The sequence below is a fragment of the Chelonia mydas genome, chromosome 4 (genome assembly GCF_015237465.2).
Source record: "Chelonia mydas isolate rCheMyd1 chromosome 4, rCheMyd1.pri.v2, whole genome shotgun sequence".
NCBI lineage: Eukaryota > Metazoa > Chordata > Testudines > Cheloniidae > Chelonia > Chelonia mydas.
Genome location: NC_057852.1, coordinates 111,423,302 through 111,448,860, shown reverse-complemented (window position 1 = coordinate 111,448,860; position 25,559 = coordinate 111,423,302). Strand labels below are relative to the sequence as shown.

The window sequence follows — 25,559 nt, the reverse complement described above, 5'->3', positions numbered from 1 at the left end:
GCCACTCTGGCACAGATAAAAGGCTCCATGGGGGGGGGGGGGGGGGAGCAGGGAAGTTCTCCAGCAGCTCTCCACTGCTGGAGCTATTCCCCCACTTCAGGGAAGGACTTCAGCAGCAGAAAAAGCCTCCGTCAGCTCCCCATTACTGGAGCTTTTCCCCATAGCCAAAGACTCAGCTACTGGGGAAACGCTCAGGAAGCTCTTTCCCCTCTGTCTCGACCCTACCAGAGCCTTTCCTCATTGCAGTGCTCCAGTAGTGGGGGGTTCCTGAAGACTTTCCCCACTGCCTCCCTAAATCAGAGCCCTTCATTGACGTGAATAGCCACACCTGGCAATGTGGTCGCAACTTGCTCTTCACTTCAGCATGTAGCTACACGTCCCCTACAGGACATCGCCAGTGATAGCGTAGACACAGCCTAAGAGATTGCAAAATCTACACAAAAGGAGTAGATGGGAAAAAACCACCAGCAGGGGGGTGTCCTACTTATCAATGACAATGGATTGTTTGATTATATCTAGGAGTGCAAACAGGCACCCACGGTCTTTCACTAAGGAGGCAAACTGACATAGTGACTTGTCTCATGAATGGAAGATCACGGCCAAGCCTGGCTGTAAAATGCTGGATGGACTTTGGGTGAGCATTGCTCTGTAAGAAATGAAAATATCTAATTAAGTAAATCTAGGTTCCAGAATGCATGTTATAATTTTATTTTATACATAGCCATTTGTTTCCAATACTTTTACTGGCTACCACTTGAATCTCTATATTTTGCTAAATAAGCTTTTACTTGTTTTTATTACAAATATATCTAAGAAAAGTGTGTTAAATGGAAAAGTGATCTGAGGTGTAACTGGTAAGCTGGGGCGTACTGTTCTTTGCAAGCAGCGAATCTGTGAATACAAGTGTCCACTGGAACAGGGGCTGCACACTCCAGAGAGATTCTCAGAGAAGGCTCGGGGATTGAAGTGTGCCTACTGCAGTGATCCCCAAACTTTTCACATCATGCCCCCCCTTACCTCTGTTTATGCCCCCACCCAGAGAGCCACGGGCGGGAGCTGGGCCACAGCTCTGGGGGTGCGGGGAGGAGAATACGCGGATAGAGATAAGGAGGTTGAGGCTGGGGCCTGGTCTGAGGCTGGGAGCGGGGCCCGGAACAGAGCCGAGGCTGGGGTCAGGGCCAGGAGTGGGCCACTTTTGAGGGCTGAGGCTCAGGCTGTAGCGGGGTATGGAACTGTGGCAGGCCAGGGGCCGAAGCTGGAGCCACAGCTGCAGGCGGGAGCAGAGCTGTGGCTGGACCGGAGCAGAGCGGGGGGAAGAGCAGGGCTGGGTGGTGCTCCCTCCACAGCCTCCATGGAGGCTGACCCAGGCCCTGCCACACCCCCACAAATGTTCCTCCTACTGGCCTACTGCTAACAAGTAGATGGGCAGCAGGGCCTGTGTAGGCCTAGTATTGAGTGCTTGTGTTGTCCATGGAGTTGGGGAGCTGACCACCAGCAAGCAAACCTCTCCCTAGGCTTCAAAGCTAAAGCTACAACTTCAAAACACCACCTACAAAGCTATTTTTAGAGGGCTAGCACAACCCCTGCCAAAAGCAAGTCTGTCGTCACAGACAGTGTAGATATACGCAGTGCTTTCTCTTTTTTCCTGGTCAAACTTTAATCCCTCCTCACCCCCCTCTGGCTGTTGGAAGGGAACAACAGTATTCTCTCCCCCAGTCACTTTCCTGATGTGAGTTGCTTATGTCTTCACTGTTCACTGTTGACTGCATGAATAATATCTGGCAATGTCTCTAAATGTAATTATGCTCATGTACAATTCAAGCCTATGACCTAAGTCAAAAGTGAAATGGAACTACACACTGTTCCAGCATCACAAGAATGCCAGGAGAGAAAAGCCAGCTGCTAAGAGACATCACAGTTTAACCTAGACTTGGACAGAAATATATAGCTTTCCTCTCCATACATGATATAGCTTTGCTTAAGGCAAATGATCACAGAAATATAGTGGGCAATGGGGAGATCAGTATTAAAAGGTGCTGAAGCCATTAGTTCAAAAACATCACTTTACTAAGTAGCTAAAAAAAGGAAACAGTAAGGGAATAAGGGAGACTGGCATGGTTAAACAGTTAGGCAGTTTACACACTTATGGTCATACTTTTGCATGTTTGGGTTTCTTTTAAGTTTAACCTTAGCACTGTATTTCTTGGCTTTTTAAGGTTGTTGCTAACCAATATTCTAAGGACTTTTACCCTTAAGTTACTGATATGTAATCTGAATTTTAGTTTCATCTTCTAGGTGATCTGCAAAGAAATTTCGAAAAACTGGTATTCTGCCCTTTTTTAATGATATATAAAAGATTTTAAAAAATTATGTCAAGTCTGCTATGCCCTGTTTTTTCTAGAGGACATCCAGGTGATCTCGGGAATATTTATTGTAAACTCCAAAAAATTAGATGAAGAAATTTGACTGCTGAATCTTTAACAAAAGTTCATCTATTTAAATATTTGTCAGTCACTGGTAGTAAATAGGGGTCAACAGAAATATGAAAACAGAATTTTGAACAGTTGGACAAAAAAAGTATTTCCCTTCAACTGCTCAATTTTCATTCTTGTGATGTCATTATTCTACTCTAGCAGATCTTGGGAGACGCACAAGAAGAAAAAGAATGTTCCTCAATCTATTCTGCTTCTCCTTTCTACCTGTAAAAGGTGCTCAGGAGCAAATGGTCATAAGGAAGTGGAGAAAGCAGGAACCCAGCAAAGCAGGGAGACATACCCTCTTTTTTCCTACACTCTGGGCAGGAGATTTGAAGAGTAAACAACCTCTTCCCTTAGCTGTCACCTGCTTCCCAACTTGATGTCTGGGGCTGCATGCAAGCCATTGTTACCTCAGCAGGTTCTGATCTTGCTATTTAAAAAACTATTTTTTTAAAATGTGGGTCTTATAAACTAAAATTTGACCCTTTGCAGCAGATGCTAACTAGATGACTTCAGTGAATTAAATTTTTTACCTTACTCTTTGGGGGGGGAAAGGGGGGGGGGGAGGTTACAGAGTGACAAAACAATTTGAAGACTTTCTGAACACACCATTATGTCAGATCAGGAATCCTTTCCCGTAATTTATTTTAAATTTGGCCAAATTTTTTTTTTTCCTAGGCCCCAGACTATCAATTGTGAAGATCATATTCTTTTCTATTTAGATTCTGGGAAATGAATGGGGGGGGGACGACACCTCATAAAAATTCAACTGCATTGTTATTAATGGAGTAACAGCCACAGTGACACACTTTTAAAGAGCTGGTATCATTTTCACCCCAATATGCTTTTAGATTAGGAAGGGCTTTAAAAAAAAAAAAAAAGACACTGGTGTTTTACTGTAAAAGCAGAAGTAAATTTTGAGATCAAATGCATTTTCTCCAATCCCTGCTTTTATTTTCTGACTGCAAGTAGCAGGTGAATTTTGTTTTATTTGTTGATGCTCAGGACTTGCAATTAGGTTAGTTCAACTGCCTTCTATCTTCTGCTAATGATATCAGCATGTGACCATCACCTACACACTGCATGTTGGAATCAGAGTGAGGAGGAGCAGCAAGTTTGATCTCAAAATAGTAAATTAACTACCACCACAACTGGTGTTTGTAAACAAAGCTCTTAATTTAAAAATATGTTTTGAAGAATTAAATGATTCTAAATACCTTAACATGACAGCTATGGTTTGAATAGGTAAACCAAAATAAACATCTTAAGAATACTTCACCTTTTCCAATTCTCTTGGTATTCGCATACATGTGTATACTCTCTCTCGCCGTTCTGTGTATTTTGCTTCATTATGTTCAAGGAAGTAACCTCTTGTTAGTTCAGCACTGATGAACCTCAGCAATGAAAGGTCTGCACAGAGGAAAACAGATAAAAACAAGTAAAACCTGTACAAAAGACATATCATACATTAACTTAACTCTAAAAATGACAAGCCCAATTATGCGTCCTTTTTTCAAGCCCCCCGCAAATATTTCTTGACCTGTAAAGCCTCCTACAACCTTTAACTCAGTCTAGGTCTACACGAGGAGCTCTCTGTCAGTATACTCCAGCAAAGCACTCCTAGTGTGGATACAGTTTATTCAGGCAACTCTGTTTTTATCTGTATGGCTTATTCCAGCCCCCCGAGTAAAATAAGCTATACTTGCAAAAGTGCAGTTTTGTTAGTATAACTGCATCTACACTACGTACTTTTACCAGCACAGCTAGGTCAGTGAGAGATCACACCTCATCGCACCCTTGACAGGCACAGCTACGCTTGCAAAAGCTTGTAGTGTAGACCTGGCCTTAGTCTTTAAGAAATTTCTAAAATAAGTTTAGTGTTATTGAAAGCTTTCAAATATTTAATATTTTCCTTCTCAGAGACACTGACAGTGTGTTCTTCATACTTTATTAAAATCTTGGCTGATACTCATATTAAAATGTTCATAAATACATGACCAACTAATTCAATGCACAAAAATCATCACAAATCAGACACACTTGTGACCATTTGAAGAAACCTATACCTCTCAATGGCACATAGATCTGATATGGCAATGATAAGAGCTTTTTTTTTTTTTTTTTTTAAATGTGTTACAAACATTCACAGTAACTTCCATTTTGATGGCATGGAGTAGTACTCAACACTTTTTGGAAGTGTTTCCTCTTCTGATGATGTGAATTCATAGATTCCAAGTCCAGATGGGACCATTATGATCATCAACCCAGACTTCCTGAATAACACAGGGCATAACACTTCCCTAAAGACTTAGACTGGTCTACATTACAAAGTTAGGCTGAACTAAGATGCCTTGCATCAACCTATTTGTGCATGTCTACACTCCAATTTGTCTTTGGCCAACATAAGTGCTCTATTGCAGTGACACACTACAATCACTTCCCTGAATGGCACACAGACAACTGAAATTGACGCAGTGCGAGTGTATACACTGCATGACCTGTGTCAACCCTAACAGTCCTCCAGCAGTTGTCCCACAATACCCCATTCCCTGCAGCAGTGACCACTCTAGTCACAATTTATACTCCACTGCCAGGGGTTACAGAGACCAGAAGCCACCATCCCCTTTAAAATTCCCTGCATGTTTTTGAAGCGACTTTTCCTAATTGCCCACGTTGGCAAGCACACCTACCAGCTTGCCATTGTTGTGTGAAACTGCCCAAACAACCATGCCAGCTCCATGCGCTAAAAGTTCTCCTGCCTGGACTAGACAGGAAGTATTAGATCTCCTGGGCCTGTGGGGACAAGAGACTGTGCAACAGCTAAGGACCAGCCGTACAAACAGACATCTAAGATCATATTGTATGAGGGATGCAGGCAAAAGGGTATGACAGGGATCAGCAGCACCGCCATACGAAAGTGAAGGGACTTTGCCAGGGAGCGCAACGATAGATCTGGTGCTACACCGCAGACCTGCAGCTTCTACAAGGAACTGTATGTCACATTTGGCAGAGACCCTACCAGCACCCCAAAGACCATTATGGATACCTCGGAAGAGCTTGAGGCTGAGACCACTGCCATGAACAATGAGGAGGAGGAAGAGGAAGATGCAGCAGAGGACTCCAGCCATGCCATGAGCCAGGACCTGTTTGAGACTCTGCCACAGTATACCCAGTCCCATCAGGTGAGCATGGATGAGCATGCATTTTCCTTACAAAGTTTAAATTTAAAGATGTTGCCAGTTATCAAGAGAAAGGTACAGACTTTTCATTGTTTTATTCATAAAAGAAGAGGCAGAGATTCAACAAGCAGAGGCAGAGTGGGCATCTGTTTTTCATTTCCCTGTTGGATTGTAGGGAGTGCGGGCTGGAGATGAGAAGGAAGCCTGTGCAGGATTCCGATTAAGTGTCCAGGTATGTCCTTTTTAGCCTCCTGAGAGATCTTGGGGAAAGTTTTATGGAGGTACTCTGCAATCCTCTCCTGAAGTTTTCTAGGGACAGTTGCTTTATTTCCTCTACCACAGTAGGACACTTTCCCATGCTGCTCTGTGATAAGTTAGGCTGTCACCATTGCAGTAAATGGGCTAGTGGCATATGGGCCCAAGCGGTTTCAGGACACCAGTAGCAGCTGTGTTCTCTGTGCCATTGTGACCCTCAGGAGTGAGATATCAGCTAAAATCACCACTACCTACGGAAAACAGTGCTAATATTCAGTACCATTACCCTACGCTCATATGCATGGAATAGGGACTGAAATTTTATAGTTTCATGCAACAGAAAATTCTCCGATGGTGGGCCATACCCACCATGGCTGGGACTGGAGAGTGGTGCTGTACTGAGGTGGTCCAAAGCTGAAACATCAATAAGCATTTCCTAGCTGAAGTATTTATAGGAATACGGAAAGGGAGTTTTGAAACTAATCTTTCTCTTTTCTTTCTGACTCTAAATCCAATGGTACATCTTCTTTATCAGTAGCTTTTGGTGTGGCAGCTTTAAGGGTGCCCCTCCATGCCTGCAGAACACCTTACCCTGATGTGGAGAGAGAAGAGGCCTAAAGAGGATACGGTCTGTGGGATCCTGGAAGCTAGTGCTGCATCGGACCACAAACAAAGGGTCTGGAGGCCCAATACGACCAACAGCATGGAGAAAGACCAAGAGGACTGGTGAAAGGCTCAGCATTCCAGAAGGAAATGCAACAGGAAATAATGTGTCTTCTCAAGCAACAAACCCAGTGCTTTAGATCCTGGTTGACCTACAGGTCCAAAAATCCCAGACTTCTCACCCATTGCAAATCTTTGAGATCTCCATGCTTACTGCTCCCCATACCCTACAACATACTACATCGTATCACAGGTCGCATCCTTACCCTACCACTCCACGCCAGGGGACAGCAAGGAAAACCACAGCTTCACCTACCCTGACATGGAAAAAAAAAAAGTTTGTGTACTTGTAGCCAAAGACTAAATCCTAATTTTAAAGATTCACTCTGTTAATTTAAATAAAATAAAATTATATTTAAAATAAATGGTATTATATTGCCTTTTTTTTTTGCACACTGTTTTTCCAACTCAATAAAGTTCTGTTTTTGGAGAATGAAGTTATCTTTATTAGTTCACAACTAATATTTCAGAATGCATAACAGTAACCAAAGCAAAGAGCATTTGTAAATGCACAACAAGCACCACATAATTCTTTGTTCAGGAAAACACCCAGTCAGTTATAAATGTAAAGCAAGCACTACACGATTTTTAGCAGCACTCGAATCTCCGGGACCAGAAAACACTACTGTGGATGACTCTTAGAATGCTCTTTCAAAGTCTCCCTCACCTGGATAACTCCACACTGAGATCTTGTACTGGCTCGTGTCTGGCTGTTCAAATTCAACAGACAGCCGCTCCACCTCTGCCCTCAACTTGGCAACAGCTTTTCTCCCTTTGCCTCACAAATATTATGCAGGACACAACATATAGCTATAACCATGGAGATATTTTTCTCACTGAGATCCAATCCAGTGAATAAATACCACAAGCATCCTTTCAACCTACAAAAAGCATGTTCAATAAGCTGTTCTGAACCTGCTGAACTGATAGCTGAATCTTTCCTTGGTGCCATCGAGGTGGCAAGTACATAGATAACAAAGATTTTGAGCTGCTCTATTCTGTTTCCTAAGCACAGCACTGAAAACATTGACTTGCCACCATTAATTGAAAAATAAGAGAAGAACTAAAATAAAATTAACTAGGTTGTTAAGAAATAGAGTGGCAACAGCAGACCTTAGTATTAGGATGCATAAATTAACAGTTGGATACAGATTAAAAGGGATGAGGTAATTGTTTATAGTTTAATAGTTTTGGTAAACTGGCGTGTGTAAAACGTTGGCACACAGCCAAGAAGAGTGAAATAGCAGTTTTTGGGTTCGCCTATGGTTAGTATGATTTTTTGTTGTTGTTGTTTTGTTTTTTTGTTTTTAAACAGGGAGAGACTCCAGACGTGGCTTTATTGCTCTACCATGATGAAAATGCCAAATTTACCAAATCACAGGGATTTCACTCCCACCACCTTTCCTTTCATTCTCACAGGGCCACTCCGGCTAGTCCAGGAATCAAGTCACTCTTCCCGAGCAGGGGACAGTGCTGAAGCATGTTGTCAGGGCTGCTGGAAGCCGGTCACATGTTGGCTCTCTCCCTCTGCAGCTGGAAGTTGTATTCTCGTGAGACTGTGTTCCCGGCATTCATGTACTGCTCCATACACATGGCAATACACTTCTGCCTCCGAGTTATCCAGCGAGCTCCCCGGCTTCCCGAGGCAGACAAATGAGACTTGGGCCAAGTAAACGTCACTCCAACACTGCAGGGTGAGGTCAGTCAGGCATACTGCCCCAAAACTAGGTGAGGGTCACCAGACCATAAAAGTAAACAGACTATAATACTAAGACTTGTTATGTAACAGCTTTGATTGAAGGTTAGATTTAGTAGCTGTGATTGGACTATAAGTACAATGGTCTAAATGGTCTAAATTTGATTGGAAGATAAGGAAGGGGTGAAAAAATAACCAATCAGAACAGGCCAAAATACGTATATAAGGCAGACAGTCAGCAGCCAAAGCGTGTGGTTGTCAGTCAGTCGAATGGTCAGGAGCAGCAAGTAGCAGCAGCTGGGACAGAGCAGAGGACCTTGACAGAGCAGAGGAAGAGACACCTACAGAGAATAAGCATGCTAGCTATAGTGTAAATGTAGAATAAAAACAGGATTGATAAGTATATGCGTGTATGTTTCGGTTAATAAAGATGCGTGTTTGTGTTATGAATGTTACACTGTTCTATATGTGTAAAGTTTAAGGGCTTGTCTACACTACTGCTTAAGTTGATGTAACTTACGTTGCTCAGGGGTGTGAAAAACCCACTCCCCTGTGAGACATAAGTTACATCGACTTAAAGAGCTGTCCAGATGCACTCCTGTCGACATAGCTTCTGTCTCTCAACGAGGTGGAGTAATTATGCTGACGAGACAGCGCTCTCCCATCGGCACAGCGCATCTACACCAGGCACTACAGTGGCACAGCTGACGTAATGCGGTAGTGTAGACTTGCCTTAAATATAAGATTGCTGTCAGGGACTGCAGATGACTGATCACCACATGCATACTACAGTCACTTAGTATTGCTTTAACTATATGTTTATGGTTCAGGTACTTTTAACCTGTACCCAAGGATTGTGCTAATGGATTTTTGTTTTGATTTATGTTTAGATTAATTGGATCAGGGAAAATGTGTTAAATAAAGAAAATACTTTGTTTTGGAAAGTGTACAGCCTGGATGTCAATTCTTTGAGTGGAGGGCTGTATCAGTGTCCTCCCACAGGTAAACAGATCTAGTCTGTTCTGAGGAGTTTCCTGAAGGATATAGGGAGATCCTTGGTAAATCTTGGCAATTTCACTAGGGCAGCCCCCTTCTTTCACCTTGCAGGAACAGATTAATAAGTCAGCATCTGCGGACCCTGAAAGTAACCAACAGAAGGGCTACTCTGGAATCCCTGAGTCTGCTCTTGAGGTAAATCCACAGCTTCATAAGCCAGAAGCAAGGGGTAGACTAGGCGCCCCCAGAATAGCTATTGGTATTTCAATATCACCACTGGTAATCTGTTGGTCAGGAAAGAACATCACTGCTTGCAGCTTTCTGAAGAATCCTACGCTCTTAAAGATGCAAGAGCCAGGCACCTTCCCTGACCAACCCACACTGATATCAGTGAAGCGTTCCCGGTGATCCAGCAATGCTTGCATAACCATAGAAAAGTAGCCCTTTCTGTTGATGTAATTGGTGGGAAGGTGGGCTGGGACCAAAATATGGATATACATTCCCCACTGCACTTTGGGAACCCCACTGCTAAAAATCCTCCACCAGAGTTAGTCCTGCATAGCAGGAGATGATTAATGGTGCTATACACTTGCATGACAACAGCCCCCCCAATATGGATTTTTCTACTCCAAAATGATCTCCAACTGATGCATAGCAATCAAGCACTGCAAGCTTCCAGAGTGTGATCACTAGTCGCTTCTCCACTATCAGTGCAGTTCTCATTCTGGTGTCCCTGCACTAGAGAACTGAGTTGAGCTTGGCACACAGAGCCAGGAATGTGGCTTTCACGTTCATAAGTTCTGCAGCCACCGCTCATCACCCCAAACTTGCATTATGATGCAATCCCACCAGTCAATGCTCATTTCTCAGGCTCCATCATCTGCAGTTGCTCTGTAAACACCAACAACCCTGAATTCTTTTTCATATATCCCTTAGAAAATTGTTGTCTAAGAAATCATCATGTCCCCTATTGCTGCAATATTTCCAGAGGATCTGCAAATACAGGAGAATAGTGCCCTGCATTTGCAACATTTATGAGAATAGTGCATAGCCTTGCAGGCTTTATACATCTGTCAGAGATAGCAGACATCAAAAAGGTGAGAAAATTATTGGACATGAATGGAGACAGTTGCATGCTGGGAACTTGACTTGTGGCTCCCAGAAATACCTGGTAAGTCATTTCTATTTCATAACACATTGTAAAAAATTCCCAAATTTTAAGCATAACCAGATGGTGGCACGTAGCACACTGGGATACCTTCCTGTGGTGTACCACACTTTGCATAACACAAGCACTCCTGGGGAGTATGCACAGTGCTGGCCCATGCAGCCAAGTATACATGCAACTGTGCAATATACAAACTTCACTGGCTGTGCACCAAAGTAATTTGCATTGACCAAAATTTGTAGTGTAGATACAGGCCCAGCACTAAACGGAGCACTTCCTTTACAAGCATTATTCCAGTATTTCCCAAATTTTTCACACTGAGCATCAGGAAAATGAAACCAATTGAAGCCCCATCCCTGCCTCTGCAACCCTGCCATGTGTGCATACAGCCTACACATCTTAATTTATACATCTTCCACCTCCTTGCTCTACTTTACTAAATGAAAGCGTAGATAATGATACTTCTCCTTTCTTATTTGGTCTGAAGAGAGGTGAAAGAGTTAACAATGTTGACATTTAAGGTATCACCACTGGCACCTGAGTTAGCACCCACTGAAATGAAAGGGGCAATTCACACCACAGAGCTATTGTTTCTGGCTCTCTACAAACTCAGGGCAGGTCTACACTTAAAACGCTGCACCAGTGCAGCTGCGCCGCTGTAGCGCTTCAGTGAAAATTCTACTATCTGATAGATTAACTACACTGACAGAAGAAACTCTCCTATCTCAGATAGAGGCAGTAGCTATGTTGATGGGAGAAGCCCTTCCATCTATGTAACACTATCTACAACGGGGGGGTTAGGTCAGTATAACTGTGTCGCTCAGGGATGTGGATTTTTTACACCCGAGTGACATAGTTATACAGATGTAAGTTTATAGTGTAAACGTGGCCTTGGGTATTGGTTATAAACTTCATACTCTGAAATTGTTCCAAAGAAAATCAACAGCTACACTTTTTTTAAAAAGAAAGCTGACACTTTGGTGAAGAATAGAGAGGTCTGTCTATGCCCTCCAATGGCTTGTCCTTCACACTGGCCAAGTGAGGCCTGGTATATGCTTAAAATTTAGGTTGACCCAGCTAGAGTGTGAAAAATCCACACTCCTGAGAGCTGTAGTTATGCCGACCTATTCCCTGGTGTAGACGCAGCTAGGTCAATGGAAGGATATTTCCATTGACCCAGCTACTCTCGCTTCGAGAGATGGTGTTCCTACACCGACAGAAAAATCCCTTCCATTGCTGTAGGCTGTGTCTACATTATGGGACTATGCCAGTAGAGCTATGGCACCATAGCTATACTGCTATAGTCATTATAACATATACATGGCCTGAGACATGCCCCACAAGTTGGGAAACATTGTATGAATCAATCCTCATGTCTGAGGTAGAAAATTAAGACCACCACTTAAACAGCGAAACAGAGGTTAAATCACTTGTCCAAGATCACAAAAACAAGTCAGGGGCAGGGTGTTTAAGAACTCCAGGTTCTGTGCTCTGACAACTAGGCCACACTGCCACAAACATCAAACTGTACTTGTTTCCACAGTTTGGGTAAGAGTTTTTAAACAGGTGTTTGATAGGAATTAAAACAACACCATTCAACCCACAAAATTAAATCTTAGGCTAATCAGATCATTTTCTATATTACTAATACCAATTCCCTATATTTCAATGGTGATAACCACTATCTTGCTATTTGTACCCACAAATCATGGAAGTGGTAACATCAATGTGACAACTACTCTCAGGATGGAATGTTCCTTTTAGCTTAAACCTGTAATGGAATGGAATACCATCTAAAAACAAAGAACAGCAAAAGCCATTGTTCCAAATGAACACTTTCAGTGGCTTCAATTTCATCTTTATTGCAGGATGGAGAAAAAAGAAAATCTGCCCCCATTCTTTCAATGCAGGGATTCAAATATTTAAGGTTTCCTGTTCTTTTGGGTTGTTTGTTTGTTTGGTGAGTTAACTGATCAGTGGAACATTAGACTTAAAAAAAAATTTTTTTTAAATCACATTTGTCTCTGGAAATATTGTACCTACTATTGCTACAAGCAACTCCTTACATTCCTCAAGTTGAAAGATTAGAGAAAAAGATTTATCAGGGAGATTAAGGGGAAGTGTAGCACACGAAAAATCAATCACATTTTTTCCTCAACTTGACTAACTTTCAAGCAGACATTCTCCCTTTCAGCAATTTGCTTTTAATTTTCTCTTTCCACAACTCTCACCATCCCTAAAATCTGCTTTTGGGTCCCCAAACCTGTGGGGGATCCACATTTTCTGGTGCTCTCATCCCAACCTCATATACAAAGTTTCTGAGCAGAACACTGAAAGAAGATGGGCTTTTATAAGACCACGCCTTCCTTTAGTGCTCCATTATGGAGCCTAATAAGAATATAGGACTGGAGTCAAGTCCTATATTGCAGGCAACCCCATCATATAATCACATTGATAAATTTATTAAGCCCCATCTTAAAACTAGTTAGACTGTTTGTTCCCACTACTCCTGTTGGAAGGCTATTCCAGAGCCCCTGATGGTTAGAAACTTTGTAACTTCCAGCCTAAAAATGTTCCACTTCATGGCCACCCCAGTTCTGCCCCACCCATCTGCATCAATTGCAGTCTGGATCGGACAGCAGTATCTTCAGAGTTTGGCCTACTAAACTGGGGATTTAGCTCCATCCCCGATGAGTTCATCAATCAATAAGGTCAGTAACTGATGATTCGAGAGCAGGGAATAACTTGAGAAATGGTGCTCTCACTCAGGGCTTTATATAGCCACTGATCGGTCAAAGTACTGAGGACAGTCAGAGATGAAGTCCCAGCTCAGTAAATCCAATTGCACAGTGGGAATCTCATAACTGAAAAGAACATTTATGGAGGCATCATTAAAAATGTGCAATCCTGGCAAGTAAGCAAATTTAAAGACCTGTTTTTAAATGTGACAGCCTAGGTTTTCTGTGCTACCATCCAGAGAAGCTAATAAGCAAGGTCACTAGTAAAAAATATTTGATGCTACCAGTTTTTGACCTGGGTTGGAATGCTTGAACCTTGGCAAAGACGACATTGGAAAAGCTGCAGAGTTGACTTCCTCAGTCTCTAAAAGATGGAGTCAGGGATTCTTCAGACTAGGAGCTTCTCCTCCCATCTGCAGGAATATGTTATGTGTAAACTCAGCCAGCCCAAGAGAAGAAGACAGACAACCCTGTCAAGGTTGAGGCACTTTGATAGGCCATCAAGAATTGACTTATCCTATTCTATACCAGTTACTGTCAGATACTAAGGCTAGAAGAGAACTCTGTAATAATCTAGTCTGACCTCCTGCATAACGCAGGCCATAGAGGACTTCCCTTTCTTTGTCAGGTAAATATCGTACAGATGCTTTAGACACCCTAACAAGATATATAGTTTGATCCACAGAAACATCAGACTATGCTATTCCTTCCTGAACTCCCGTAACGTAATCTCACCATGATTGGTAAAAATGAATTTGAGAACATTAAGATTCAGAATAAAAGCAACAATATACAACTATTATGGTCTAACTGAAATTCCAATAATACTGGAATCATTGCATAGGGACTCAAATAAGTTAAACTGAAAACTTTCTACTGCAAAAAAGGAACGTTACTTGCCCTTTCATTTTGTTTCGCTTAAAATACCATCAACAGGATTCTCACTCCTGGGTCTTAGCCTTTTTAAGATGAAAAGGCCATTACACTCAGCTTTTGTATTTTTTAACCCATGGAGGGGTGCAGTAAATGATGAGTTACGTGAACTACTGGTTATCATTAAGACAAAGATTTTGTCACAGATATTTTTAGAAAATAACATGGACAGGTCACGGGCAATAAAGAAAAATTCACGGAAGCCTGTGACCTGAAAATATCTTTCTTTTTACTAAAAACATCACTGACAAAATGAGGAGCCGCTGGGCAGCTGCGGGGGCTGGCTGGGAGTTCCGAGGACCCCCCACCAGATATTGGGCTCGGAGGTCCTGGGGCCCCCTCTGCCAGCTCAGAGCTGGGGTACCCCTCCGCCCAAGGCAGCTGGGAACTGCAGGGTACTCCCAGTGGCAGCCAGGAGCTGTGGGGTACCCCCTTTACCAGCGACTCAGGGCTTGGGGGGCCCACTGCCGGAAGTGGCGGGGGTGCCCCACAGCTCTCAGCCACCACAGGTAGCGGCAGGACCCTACAGCTCCCGGCTGCTGAAGTCACTGAGGTCTTTGAAAGTCACAGATTCCGTGACTTCCATGACAAAATCTTAGCCTTAGCTATCGTGCATCACTCCTGCAAAGTACGAGTCTCCTCATAACACTCCTTGCAGGAGGCAAATCTCCCAAAACAATGTAAATATAAGATAGAAATGTGCCTCAAAAATAACTGCAAAGCATTTTGCAAGGCAAAAAACCCCACTTCAACAAATACCCTCCAAACTGAGGGAAGATGGGCAGGTGAGTGGGAATCCTGCAAGGGTTAGTTTGAGAGAAGCAAAAAATACAAGCAAGCAATTTTCCTTCTCCAAAAGGTATCTATGAAGAATTCTCCCTCCCAGAAAGAAAGAAGCCTCAGGGATAGCGGAAGAGAAAATGAGAACAAATAAGCAATGAGGGCAAGGTTCACAGTTAACAGGTAGGTTTATATATTTTAAAATATACATCACAAGGAGGACTAAGATTCTTCTCAAAACTCAGTATCAAGAACAGCATACAAGACTGTAGAATGAGTGAAGGGGGGGGAGGCATGTAAAAATTTAGTCAACTGAAAATAATGGACATCCTAAAGCAAAACAAAACCTCTTTTGGTAAACAGGGAGAAGAACTTCTAACTGCTTTTCAGATGTCCATGACAATGGAAATATCACTAAGGCAGGCTGGTGCGATAACCTTGGGCTCAGGCAGAGTGACATAGCTGTCTAGTTCAGACCAAATAGGTCAAAGCAACATGAAATTCAATCAGATAGTCATGTAGACATGGTCCTCTTTGTAACAGGTTTCAGAGTAACAGCCGTGTTAGTCGGTATTCGCAAAAAGTGAGCTGTAGCTCACGAAAGCTTATGCTCAAATAAATTGGTTAGTCTCCAAGGTGCCACAAGTACTCCTTTTCTCTTTGTAACAGTATTCCTCAATGAACTAGTGTGAACTGAAAAAAAGTACTTGGGTGGACTTTATGAGGGCTCTATTCTGCTCCAAATAGGACCCCAAGGATCTCTAACATTGAGCATTTCGAGAAGGCCTCATCAAGATGGATAGGCATGTGGATGCAGGGAGTTGGCAGGATAATAGGCTTAAGGTGGAAATCTGACATCACCTTGGAAAGGAATCAAACTAGTCTACACCACCACTTTATCTTTGTTAAATCTGGTATACTGTGGATAAGAGACTGGGAGCCAAAGCTAACGTATTTTGAGAGCCAGAGGCATTGCCATCCAGAAAATGACCTTCTGTATAAAAAACCCAAAGTCATAGGAATGGAGAGGAGGTTCAAAAAGAACTTTCATCAGTGTTGTCAGGACCACATGTGCTTTTCTCATGATCCGAATGGTAACTACCAACTGTATGCCAGTTCTATCCTCATCCTGACTGCCCAAAATACATGCTACGTCCCTACTGCCATTTTCCAACCTGAGGCGAGAATTGAGAACCGGCAGCAGCAGAAGGGAAAACAAGGACTCAATGGACAAATCTAGACTGAAGAACTTGATATTCAAAGCATTAGCTCCCTCCAAACGTAAGAAGTTAAAACTGACTTTCTTTAAAGGACAAAGATACTGATTTACATAAAGTAAACTGCAACATGTAGATACTCACATGATAAATATAATATAAACCACTAAGTAGAAAAGGAGAAAACCATTTATAAAAATGTAAGCACTACCTTATCTATGGCTCACTCTACGCTCCCATTACATATAAATTGCTTTGTCATTTCCAAAATGTCAAGCTGCTACCTTCTCTTAACTTGAATCCATCTTAAACATATACTTATTTCACAATGCCCACAGAAGTGAATCAATATGACAATACAAGCTTCAGAAAAATCAGTTATTTCCTCTTGTGGCCTCCCCAGAACATCCTGTCTAGCTATCTTGCTTATAACGGAAGGAACTATTTTTAATTTTGGGAACTTGTACAATATTGAGCATGCTGCTAGAGACAGATATAAGTTCTCTTAGTTATTATATCAAGTAAACATTAAGCAAAGACAGTTTATTGTATTTTTTCTAAATAAAGGTGTTTTTATTCTTAAAATCCATTATGAACTATTGGCTCTTATATACTTGAATTTAAATGTTAATCAAAACTAATGTTAAAAATATATGTTTTGTATTTTTTCTGCATAGGAAAATGTTTTATAAAGATACCTAAACATACTATTTACTCAACGACCTTTTGGGTACATCAGTATAAATCCTAAATATAACATTCCATTTCCATTTTACTATAAAAAAATTTGTAATATTGTAATCAAGCTAAATCAGTAGAGTTGTAGTGATTTAACGTTAATGCAATTTCATCAATACCACAAAGGCACAATGATGCTATAAATCTTATGACATAATACAGTTGTCAGGAATGCAGTAGAATTTGAGGCTGATATAACACTAGTCGAGCTTAATGGAAATAATTCAGCTTTTACTAAACAGTTTAGAAAACAGAGTAATGATTTTAATTATTCTAATGTTTATTGTTATGTAAAGTTATGCTTAAATCCATAAAGCGGGAAATGAACAGACTCAAAGTTTGATTTCTTCTTCAAGCCTGTTTTCAAAGCCATTTTTAGCAAGGTATTAAGTTAACAATTCATATATATATCAATATTTGGAATCTTAAGAATTAAATCTAACCACCAACACAATAAACTACACTAAATTAATTTTTTTAATTTTTATGATAAAGGCTTTATCTGTTTCTTCTAAAGATGACAGAATACAGGACTTGGAAACATCAGCAATTCCAGAGTAAGTCTGCATACAGTTGTAGCTTAATGGCAAAAATTGTTACATTTTCCTTACATTAAATGTAGCTAAACTGAAGATGACAAATATTAATAATGCATAATTATATTTTTGGAGGCTTACACAATATACAATACTTATATTTTGTTCTACAGACTAAATACTGTGATTTCTCTATTTACAATATTCTGTATTAAGCAAATTCATTTATCAAAAACTGTTTATTCAGTAAGTGACAGAGAACACTGGACAGACAAAACACATTACCTGTCCAGATCTGAATCGCTGTAAGATTAGTTTGGAAAAGAGTACACTATTTTGTGGAACAGTTTTCTTAGCTGAAGTTACAGCAATAAATTATCCCCTGACTTCTCCTAACATTGATTTATAATACTTATCAATTGCAGTTGATCTTTTTATCATTGTATCCATTAAACTATATAGAAATGCCACTATTCCACTCTCCTTTACTGAACACTACTATAAATTTGAATGAAAGACTTAAACCACTTAGGTCTTTTTTTTAAAGGTACGTCACTTACCAAACCAAAGTATAAGGAGAAAATAAGCAAATGTAATGACTAAGACGACATTGTTTACTAGTCCACAAAGTCATCTTACGTCACTTAAGCTACCACAGATGCTACATACCACCCATATTTGAACTACGTTGCACAGTTTTTAAAGTCTCTGGCCAAAATTTTCAACCATGGGTGCCTAAAATGCTCTTAAAGAGATATGCAGAATTTAGGAGCTGAGGATTGACCAGACCACGTTCATTTAGAAGCCTAAAACCAAACGTAAGAGGCTGACTTTAGGCACCCACGTTTGAACACTTTTGACCGCAGACTTTACACAGAGCGTTTGCTGAGTGCATCAGTGAGACACTTACTCGCTCAGCACTCACATGACCACCGTTCTGACAGCCTGGAACCAAACTCCCTCTCCGAAGGCTCCGCGTCAGAGCCTGCTGCTCTCGGGGTCCCGGGCTGCCTGGAAGGCTCCCCCAGTCCAGCCAGTTGGAAGGGACAGGTGCACTCCCGGCCTCCCTGGGGATCCCCCTACCCAACACGCTCCTCACCCCCAGCCTCTCCCCTCGCTAACTTCAACCCCACCAGCCTCTCTCTCCGCCCTTCAGCCCCAGCCCCAGCCCCAACTCCTCCCTTCCCAGCGCCGAGCCCCAGCCGGGCCCCTGCCCCTCACCTGAGACGCTTTTCTTCTTCTTCCGCTCCCGGTCGCTCTCGTAGAAGCCCAGGGTTTCGGTTCGCTGCGGCGGTGGCGGCTGCCCCGAGCCGCCGACAGGCGGCCGGGACTCGCCGCTCGAACAGCTGCTTTTCCGCTCCCCTCTTCCCGCGTCCTGCTGTTGCAGCTGCTCCGGGGCGCCGCCTCGCCTCCCGTCCCCGCTGCTGCCGGGAGCGGCGGCATCAGCGACGCCCGCCATGTTCGCCTCCAGCAGCGCAACGAACTCCACTGCTCCGCGCCCCCAATGTGCGTCATCGCCACGCGCCGCTCACGCACGATCCCGGCCGCCCCTCACGTCCCAGGGAGGGAGGAGAGAACTCCGGTCGCCATCTTGCTATAGGCAAAGATATTGTTAACCATTTACTTTCCACGAGCCTCCTACTGAACTAGAGCTAAAGTTTCTGCTCTCTCAGGCCTCACACAAACCTGCCCAGGGGCACAGCCAGACGTGAAGGGATCTGGGGCTCAGTCTACTCCAGATCCAGCTGTTTAGATGCTGTTAAGTCTGGGGAGAGGATTTAATACAGAACAGACCTAATAGGCCATTCTAACCTGCTATCCTCTGCCCCCACATAATCATTATCATCCGACCTTAATTAATAATAAAAGAAATAATGTCATTAAGTACCACTCTGCTCCTCACCACAAAGGCATTCAGGTTGCTGTACCATAATATAAAATCAATGTAAAATAATAAAGCCAATTTAAAATAATTTGAATGATTAAACAACAACAGGTTCAAACAAATACAATGAAACAAATGGTTCAAATATAAGACAGAAAGGGCAGGGTAAACTATTAACTATAAAGCCAACAGTGTTTCTACTAAAATGCAGCGTGTTTTGGACAAGATTGTAAACTCTTCAGGACAGGGCCTGTGTCAGTGCCTAATACAATGGGGAGCCAATCTCAGCTGAGTCCTGTAGCAAGAGCTTCTGCAGTGAGACCTAAATTTTCCCTATCTGTAGGGCCCTACCAAATTCACGGCCATGAAAAACGCGTCACAGACCATGAAATCTGCTCTCCCCCCATCAAATCTGGTCTTTTTTGTGCTTTTACCCTATACAATACAGATTTCATGGGGAAGACTAGCGTTTCTCAAATTGGGGGTCCTGACCTAAAAGGGAGTTACAGGGAGGTCGCAAGGTTATTTTAGGGGGTTGTGTTATTGCCAGCCTTACTTCTGCACTGCCTTCAGAGCTCGGCGGCCTGAAAGCAGTGGCTGTTGACTGGGCACTCAGCTCTGAAGGCAGCACCCTGCCTGCAGCAGCGCAGAATTAAGAGTGGCAATACCATACCACACCACCCTTACTTCTGCGCCGCTGCCTTCAGAGATGGGCAACCAGAGAGTGGCAGCTGCTGACTGAGGCTCTGCCAGCTCTGAGGGCAGCAGCGCAGAAGTAAGGGTGGCACTACCATCCTTCCTTCTTTACTGCTGCTGACGGTGGCTCTGCCTTCAGAGCTGGGCTCCCGGCCAGCAGCCGCCAGTCTCCAGCTGCCCAGCTCTGAAGACAGTGCCACCACTAGCAGCAATGCAGAAGTAAGAGTAGCAGTACCACAACCCCCCCCACACCTCCCCGCACTCACAATAAACTTGCGGATCCTCCCCGCCCCCAACTCCTTTGGAGTCAGGACCCCTACAATTACAACACCATGAAATTTCAGATTTAAATAGCTGAAATCATGATATTTACTATTTTTAAAATCCTATGACTGTAAAATTGACCAAAATGGACCATTAATATGGTAGGGCCCTACCTATCTGGTATACATTTGTGAAAGTTGGTAACACTATCATTGTTGCATGCAAATATACTGGGGCATGGGGAGATCAAATCACAAGTCAGACCAAAGAATATGATTCAATTTTATTTAAAATCTCATAATTCTTAAAATGTTGGGGTTGGCAATACTGTTATTTATTTGTATCAAGGGAGCATCTAAGGGTCCCCCATCAGGGATCAGCACCCAATTGTGTGAGGCACTGTACACACACATAATGAAGAAATGGTCCCTGCCCCAATGTGCTTATAATTTAAGTATAAGACAAGAAACAACAGGTAACTGCAACAAACAGTTGGGGAGAGCACAATGTAACAGCAAAACAATTACTTTGTGTGATAAGAACCTAGCTGCTATAAAGGGATGACAGGCCTATGACGAATAGGAGTAAGAAGTAGCCAAGGAATCACTAAGCTCTTGTGGTTCAGAAATAGTAGTGATTGACAAATGTTCAATAAATGAATGGGAAGCCGGTTGTGTATCCTGATCTCTATTTTAGATGTCTCCTTTTGTATGTTTTATTAATTGACTATGTTAGTCCATGCTGATTGGTTTGGGTTGATATGTTTTATTTGGATTTGACTATACAAACTAAGATGGCCGCTGCATTCAGTGCATAGTACTCTCCCCCACACTTTATTACACGGTACATAACCTTTTGTAACTCTGGCCTATATCAACGATTTTAGAAGGCTGTTACTGAGAGATTGTTAGGTGTGAATTTAATTCAGTACACTGGATTTAGCACTTACAAACCGTGCCATGGTATCTTTACTGACGAGGACCTTGGTTATGTATCTTATCTGAAAGAAAGCAACTCCAGCAGCAGAGTACGACCTGAGACTCTGGTTTCCAATTCAGTACCGGCTCACATGCTATCTAGTGAATCACTAGCGCCAGTACCTGCAGCACATGAATTTCCCAAGGACTGACCCAGTCTAGCCCTGCCTAATTTATGAGATGAAACACTCTCACTGCTTGGAATGTGGTATGGCTCCAGGCCTGATAGCATTATAATACATACTAATAGCTCATTCACATTTTTGACTGCTGGACACATAGTGAGCAGATATCCTCATTTTGCCATCCATAATTACGTATCTTTTCCCTAGAGATTACAGCTAATGCAGAGCCCATCAGTTTATAATAGCTTAACTTGTCCATTCCACATGCAAAGATTTTTGTATTTTAATTATTATACTGAGATTTTGAAGACTAGTGGTCACTACCAGAATCTCATCCCAACCCTGGCAAACTAAATTGAAGCCAACATTAGGGTATTCAGAGCCCTGGAATGAAAAAGTTTAGATTTTAGTATTTATCAAAGATGCCATAGGAAGTAGTTTTAAAATTGTAGTAATGCCTCATTACTATGGTCCCAGTCAGGAGTTAACTGAGGGTATCTGCTGTTTTCAGAACAGCAGCTGCTTCATGCTGCATCATGCAATTTATTTGGATTGAAATGTACTGTTGAGTGCCACAGCCCAGAGAAAGAATCCAGTTTCAAGCAGTCATCCAGTGTCATGTCCATCTTCAGATATTTTTGTTGCAGTTATGGCATCAGGGCACATCACTGCCATGAATGCATTCCAACAGTTGTGCTAAGAGCATGACAGCAGAACACCCTGTTGCATAACAGGGTACAGGTGGACCGAATCACCTCCCCTCCCCCCAGTGATATTCACAGCAGCACACGGAGTGTTTTGAACGATGCCCCTTCAACAGGAGAAGGAGAGATGGAAAGTTGGAATCAGAAGGTTCCATGGCAGTTTGGAGGGACAGTTGCCTCCTTGGAGTCGTGGTGGATGTGAAGAGTTTCTCTTCAGGGACCCTTCTGGAGGAAGGGAAAATGTGTGGTTACAGTATAGGAGGAACTGGTTGTTTCCAATATTTTTAACTACTGGAGTTTCACTTTATTTCTTTTCAGTGAGACAGCTGGCAGCACTGGAAAGAGGGATGAGACAGGGATTATTTCAAAGTAGGCACTCTCCCATAAAGAAAGGTTTATTTGTATATTAGCGAGTGTAGTGTGAGCCCAGAACTGGAAATCTCCTGAATTTTAATATCTGCTCTCGCAGTGCATCTTTATGGTTTTACACAACTTATTTCACCTCTCTGCCACAGTTTTCCCATCTGTATAATAGCAACAGTGATACCAGTTTACCTACCGCAGAGAGGATGCATTAGTTGATGTTTGTAAAGCGTCTTATAAATCATTACTGCCAGAAGGAATTCTGGTGATTGGATCCCAGGACAGTTTCCCTCAGCACTTTCATTATTTAGACTTTTACGATGGTATCCAGATGTCCATCTCATTCATATTTCAGTCTCCAAATGTCCAGTGCCGCAATAACTCCGTCTCCTGCCTAGGATGATTTGTTTGTAAACACCATCTCTAGCACCCAATGTTTTTTCCAATAGATACAAAGTGAAAGCATACAATGAAAGCATAAAATTTGTCTCCGATCCCTCACAAAGGGCTACTAATTTCCTGTAAGAAAAAGAGCTAGAAAAAGGGGCATAACCCTTTGCGATCCATCTTATTAATGGCAGATCCTCATGGTCCTTTTCAGGCTGCTGTTTATATCACTTACTCCTGTCAGATCAGCTACTTATTCTGAAGACAAGACTCTCATTATCCAAAAACATAATTACAAAAAGCAAGGAAATGCTTTGTCCTCAAAGAAGTATGATAGATGGTCTATCAAGGAAAGTGAGCTAACGGTAAGTTAAGTAACAGATTCTGTTCGGAGATCCAGAAAAATATATAGGAATGGGAAACTTATTAACGGAATGATAACTAAGCAATAAGAAAAACAGTTATGATGCTAAGACCATGGGCATGTCTATACTACAAACTTTTGCCAGTGTGCCACGTTGACATAAAGCTGACACAGTCCGCTGAACAGCTCTGCACTATTGTCATGAGCATGGCAAGCACACAATGCACAGTCCTCCAGTATTTGTAGAGCTGCAAGAAGAGCCATGGGGAACATGGTTTCCTAGAGAGCAGATCGCTGTGGGACATAGCAAGAACCAATTCCAGGTTGTTGGTAGCATTTATGGAGCAGCTGTAAACAGTGAAATGCTGCTTCTGGGCCTGAGAAATGAGCACTGACTGGTGGGATTGCATTGTAATGCAGGCTTGGGATGACGAGCGGTGGCTATGGCATTTTCAGATGCGTAGTGCCACATTCCTGGATTTGTGTGCCAAGCTCACCCCAGTCCTCCAGCACAAGGACACCAAAATGAGGGCTGCACTGACAGTGGAGAAGCGACTGGTGATCACACTATGGGAACTTCCACCACAGGATTGCTACTGGTGAGTAGAAAATCATTTTTTAGCTGGAAAATCCATTGTGGGGACCATTGTCAGGCAATTGTGTGGGGCCACTTATTCTTTCCTGCTATGCAGGATTCTGACTCTCAGCAAGGTGCAGGACATAATGGATGAATTTGCAGCAATGGGGTTTCCAAACCATGGTGGAGTGATAGCCGGCACACAGCCCACTTCGCCACAGACTATATCAACAGAAAAGGCTATTTTTCTGTGATTATGCAAGCTCTGGTGGATCACTGGGGATGCTTCTCTGACATCAATATTGGCTGGTCAGGGAAGGTACATGATGCTTGCATCTTTAAGAACACAGAAAGTTACAAGCAGGGACACTTTCTTGACCAACAGACTGCCGTTGGCGATGTTGAAATGCCAGTAGTGACCCTGGGGGACCCAGCCTACCCCTTACTGCCGTGGCTCATGAAGCTATACACAGGACACCTCGATAGCACTAACCAACAATTCAACTACAGTTCAGCAGGTGTAGAATGATGGTTCAATGTGCTTCATAGATTGAAGGGGCGCTGGCATTGTCTACTCACAAGATTGGATCTCACTGAGGAAAATATCCCAATGGTGATAACTGCCTGTTGTGTCCTGCTATCTGTGCAACAAAAGGGGAAAAGTTGCCACCGTGGTGGATGACAGAGATGGAGTGGTTGACTGCTGAGTTTAAACAGACAAATACATGGCTATTAGAAGAGCTCAACCTGGAGCTATATGGCTCAAAGAGGCTGTGAAAGAGCACTTTGACAGCAAGCCACAGTAATAGTGTACTATGCTCTACCTGACCCTGCAGTTTGGAGATCTGTTAGGAACTGTGTGGTACTTGGTGTACATGTAGATATATAACACTGACAACGCATATATTAATTTTGTGGTGTTTGCTGTACATTTATGATTATTATACTGTGTTTGGAATTGTCTCTGATCCTATAAGCTGTGTTACAGTATACAATAACAAGTAAGTGGGAGCTTTCACTACCATCAGGTTTTCTGCAGCATATGTTGGGCACTAATAAAGATGAATTCTTTTCCAAACAATACAGTTGTATTGAGTAATTAAAACATTTCAAAAAATTCTGTGCAAGTTAAAATCAAATATGGTAAAACCTTAATACATTTATGGAACAGAGCTTAAAGAAAGGGAAGGAACATTCATGCCCATTTTAGCTACACATATATCCATGGTAGCTCTCACATGTCAGTGTATGTGAAGCTGTGGTTGTCCATGAGTGTGGAGTGATAGGGGTAGGGATGCAGTCCTGACACCATGTGGACTGTTGGCAGAGGTGTGTAGGGAGCTCCTATACTGAAGTTCTCTATGGACTGCAAAAGGAGGCAAACCCATGATTGTTGAACCTCTGCATCCACAAGAATCTGCAGCATCTGTGTTTGCTGCTGGAGAAGTCCCTTTACATCCTGGTGCATCTCCCTCTCCTTTTCCTGCTGGGATTCCTGAGCCTCTGTGCTGCTGGCTCTTTTTTTCTCCATGCAATATTCATTTTCCAGGCCTCTGTTCATGGTATGATGCAGCATCGGTTAGCAGGATCTCACTTAACATGTCATCCCATGTCCTCTTGTTTCTCCTCCTTATTTGGCTCAGGCATTCTGTGGCAGCAGCTACAGATAAAACACACAAAGGTACCATTGTCAGTGTAGTCACAACAGAAAGCAAAAGTTAAGATTCCTCTCCCTTGCTCCCCTAAAGTTTTAAAGGCATGCTTATTGACACTTCTGCTTC

At 42.6% G+C, this 25,559-nt stretch overlaps 1 protein-coding gene across 4 annotated transcripts in view; it reads right to left on the bottom strand.

Moving 5' to 3' along the window:
• The window catches only part of TAPT1 (transmembrane anterior posterior transformation 1), a 93,241-nt gene extending 74,268 nt beyond the window's left edge, over positions 1–18,973 (bottom strand). For 2 of the 4 annotated variants that reach the window (XM_037898025.2, XM_037898026.2), the window contains exons 1-2: positions 18,658–18,940; positions 3,757–3,887 (exon numbers count right to left, since the gene is read on the bottom strand). In XM_037898025.2, the coding sequence (XP_037753953.1) occupies positions 3,757–3,887; positions 18,658–18,895 (369 nt within the window). In that variant the 5' untranslated portion in view covers positions 18,896–18,940. Of the gene's footprint in view, positions 1–3,756; positions 3,888–18,657 lie in introns of all 4 variants that reach the window. The other 2 variants (XM_037898028.2, XM_037898027.2) reach the window with 2 other exon arrangements.
• Positions 18,974–25,559: the final 6,586 nt, after the last annotated feature.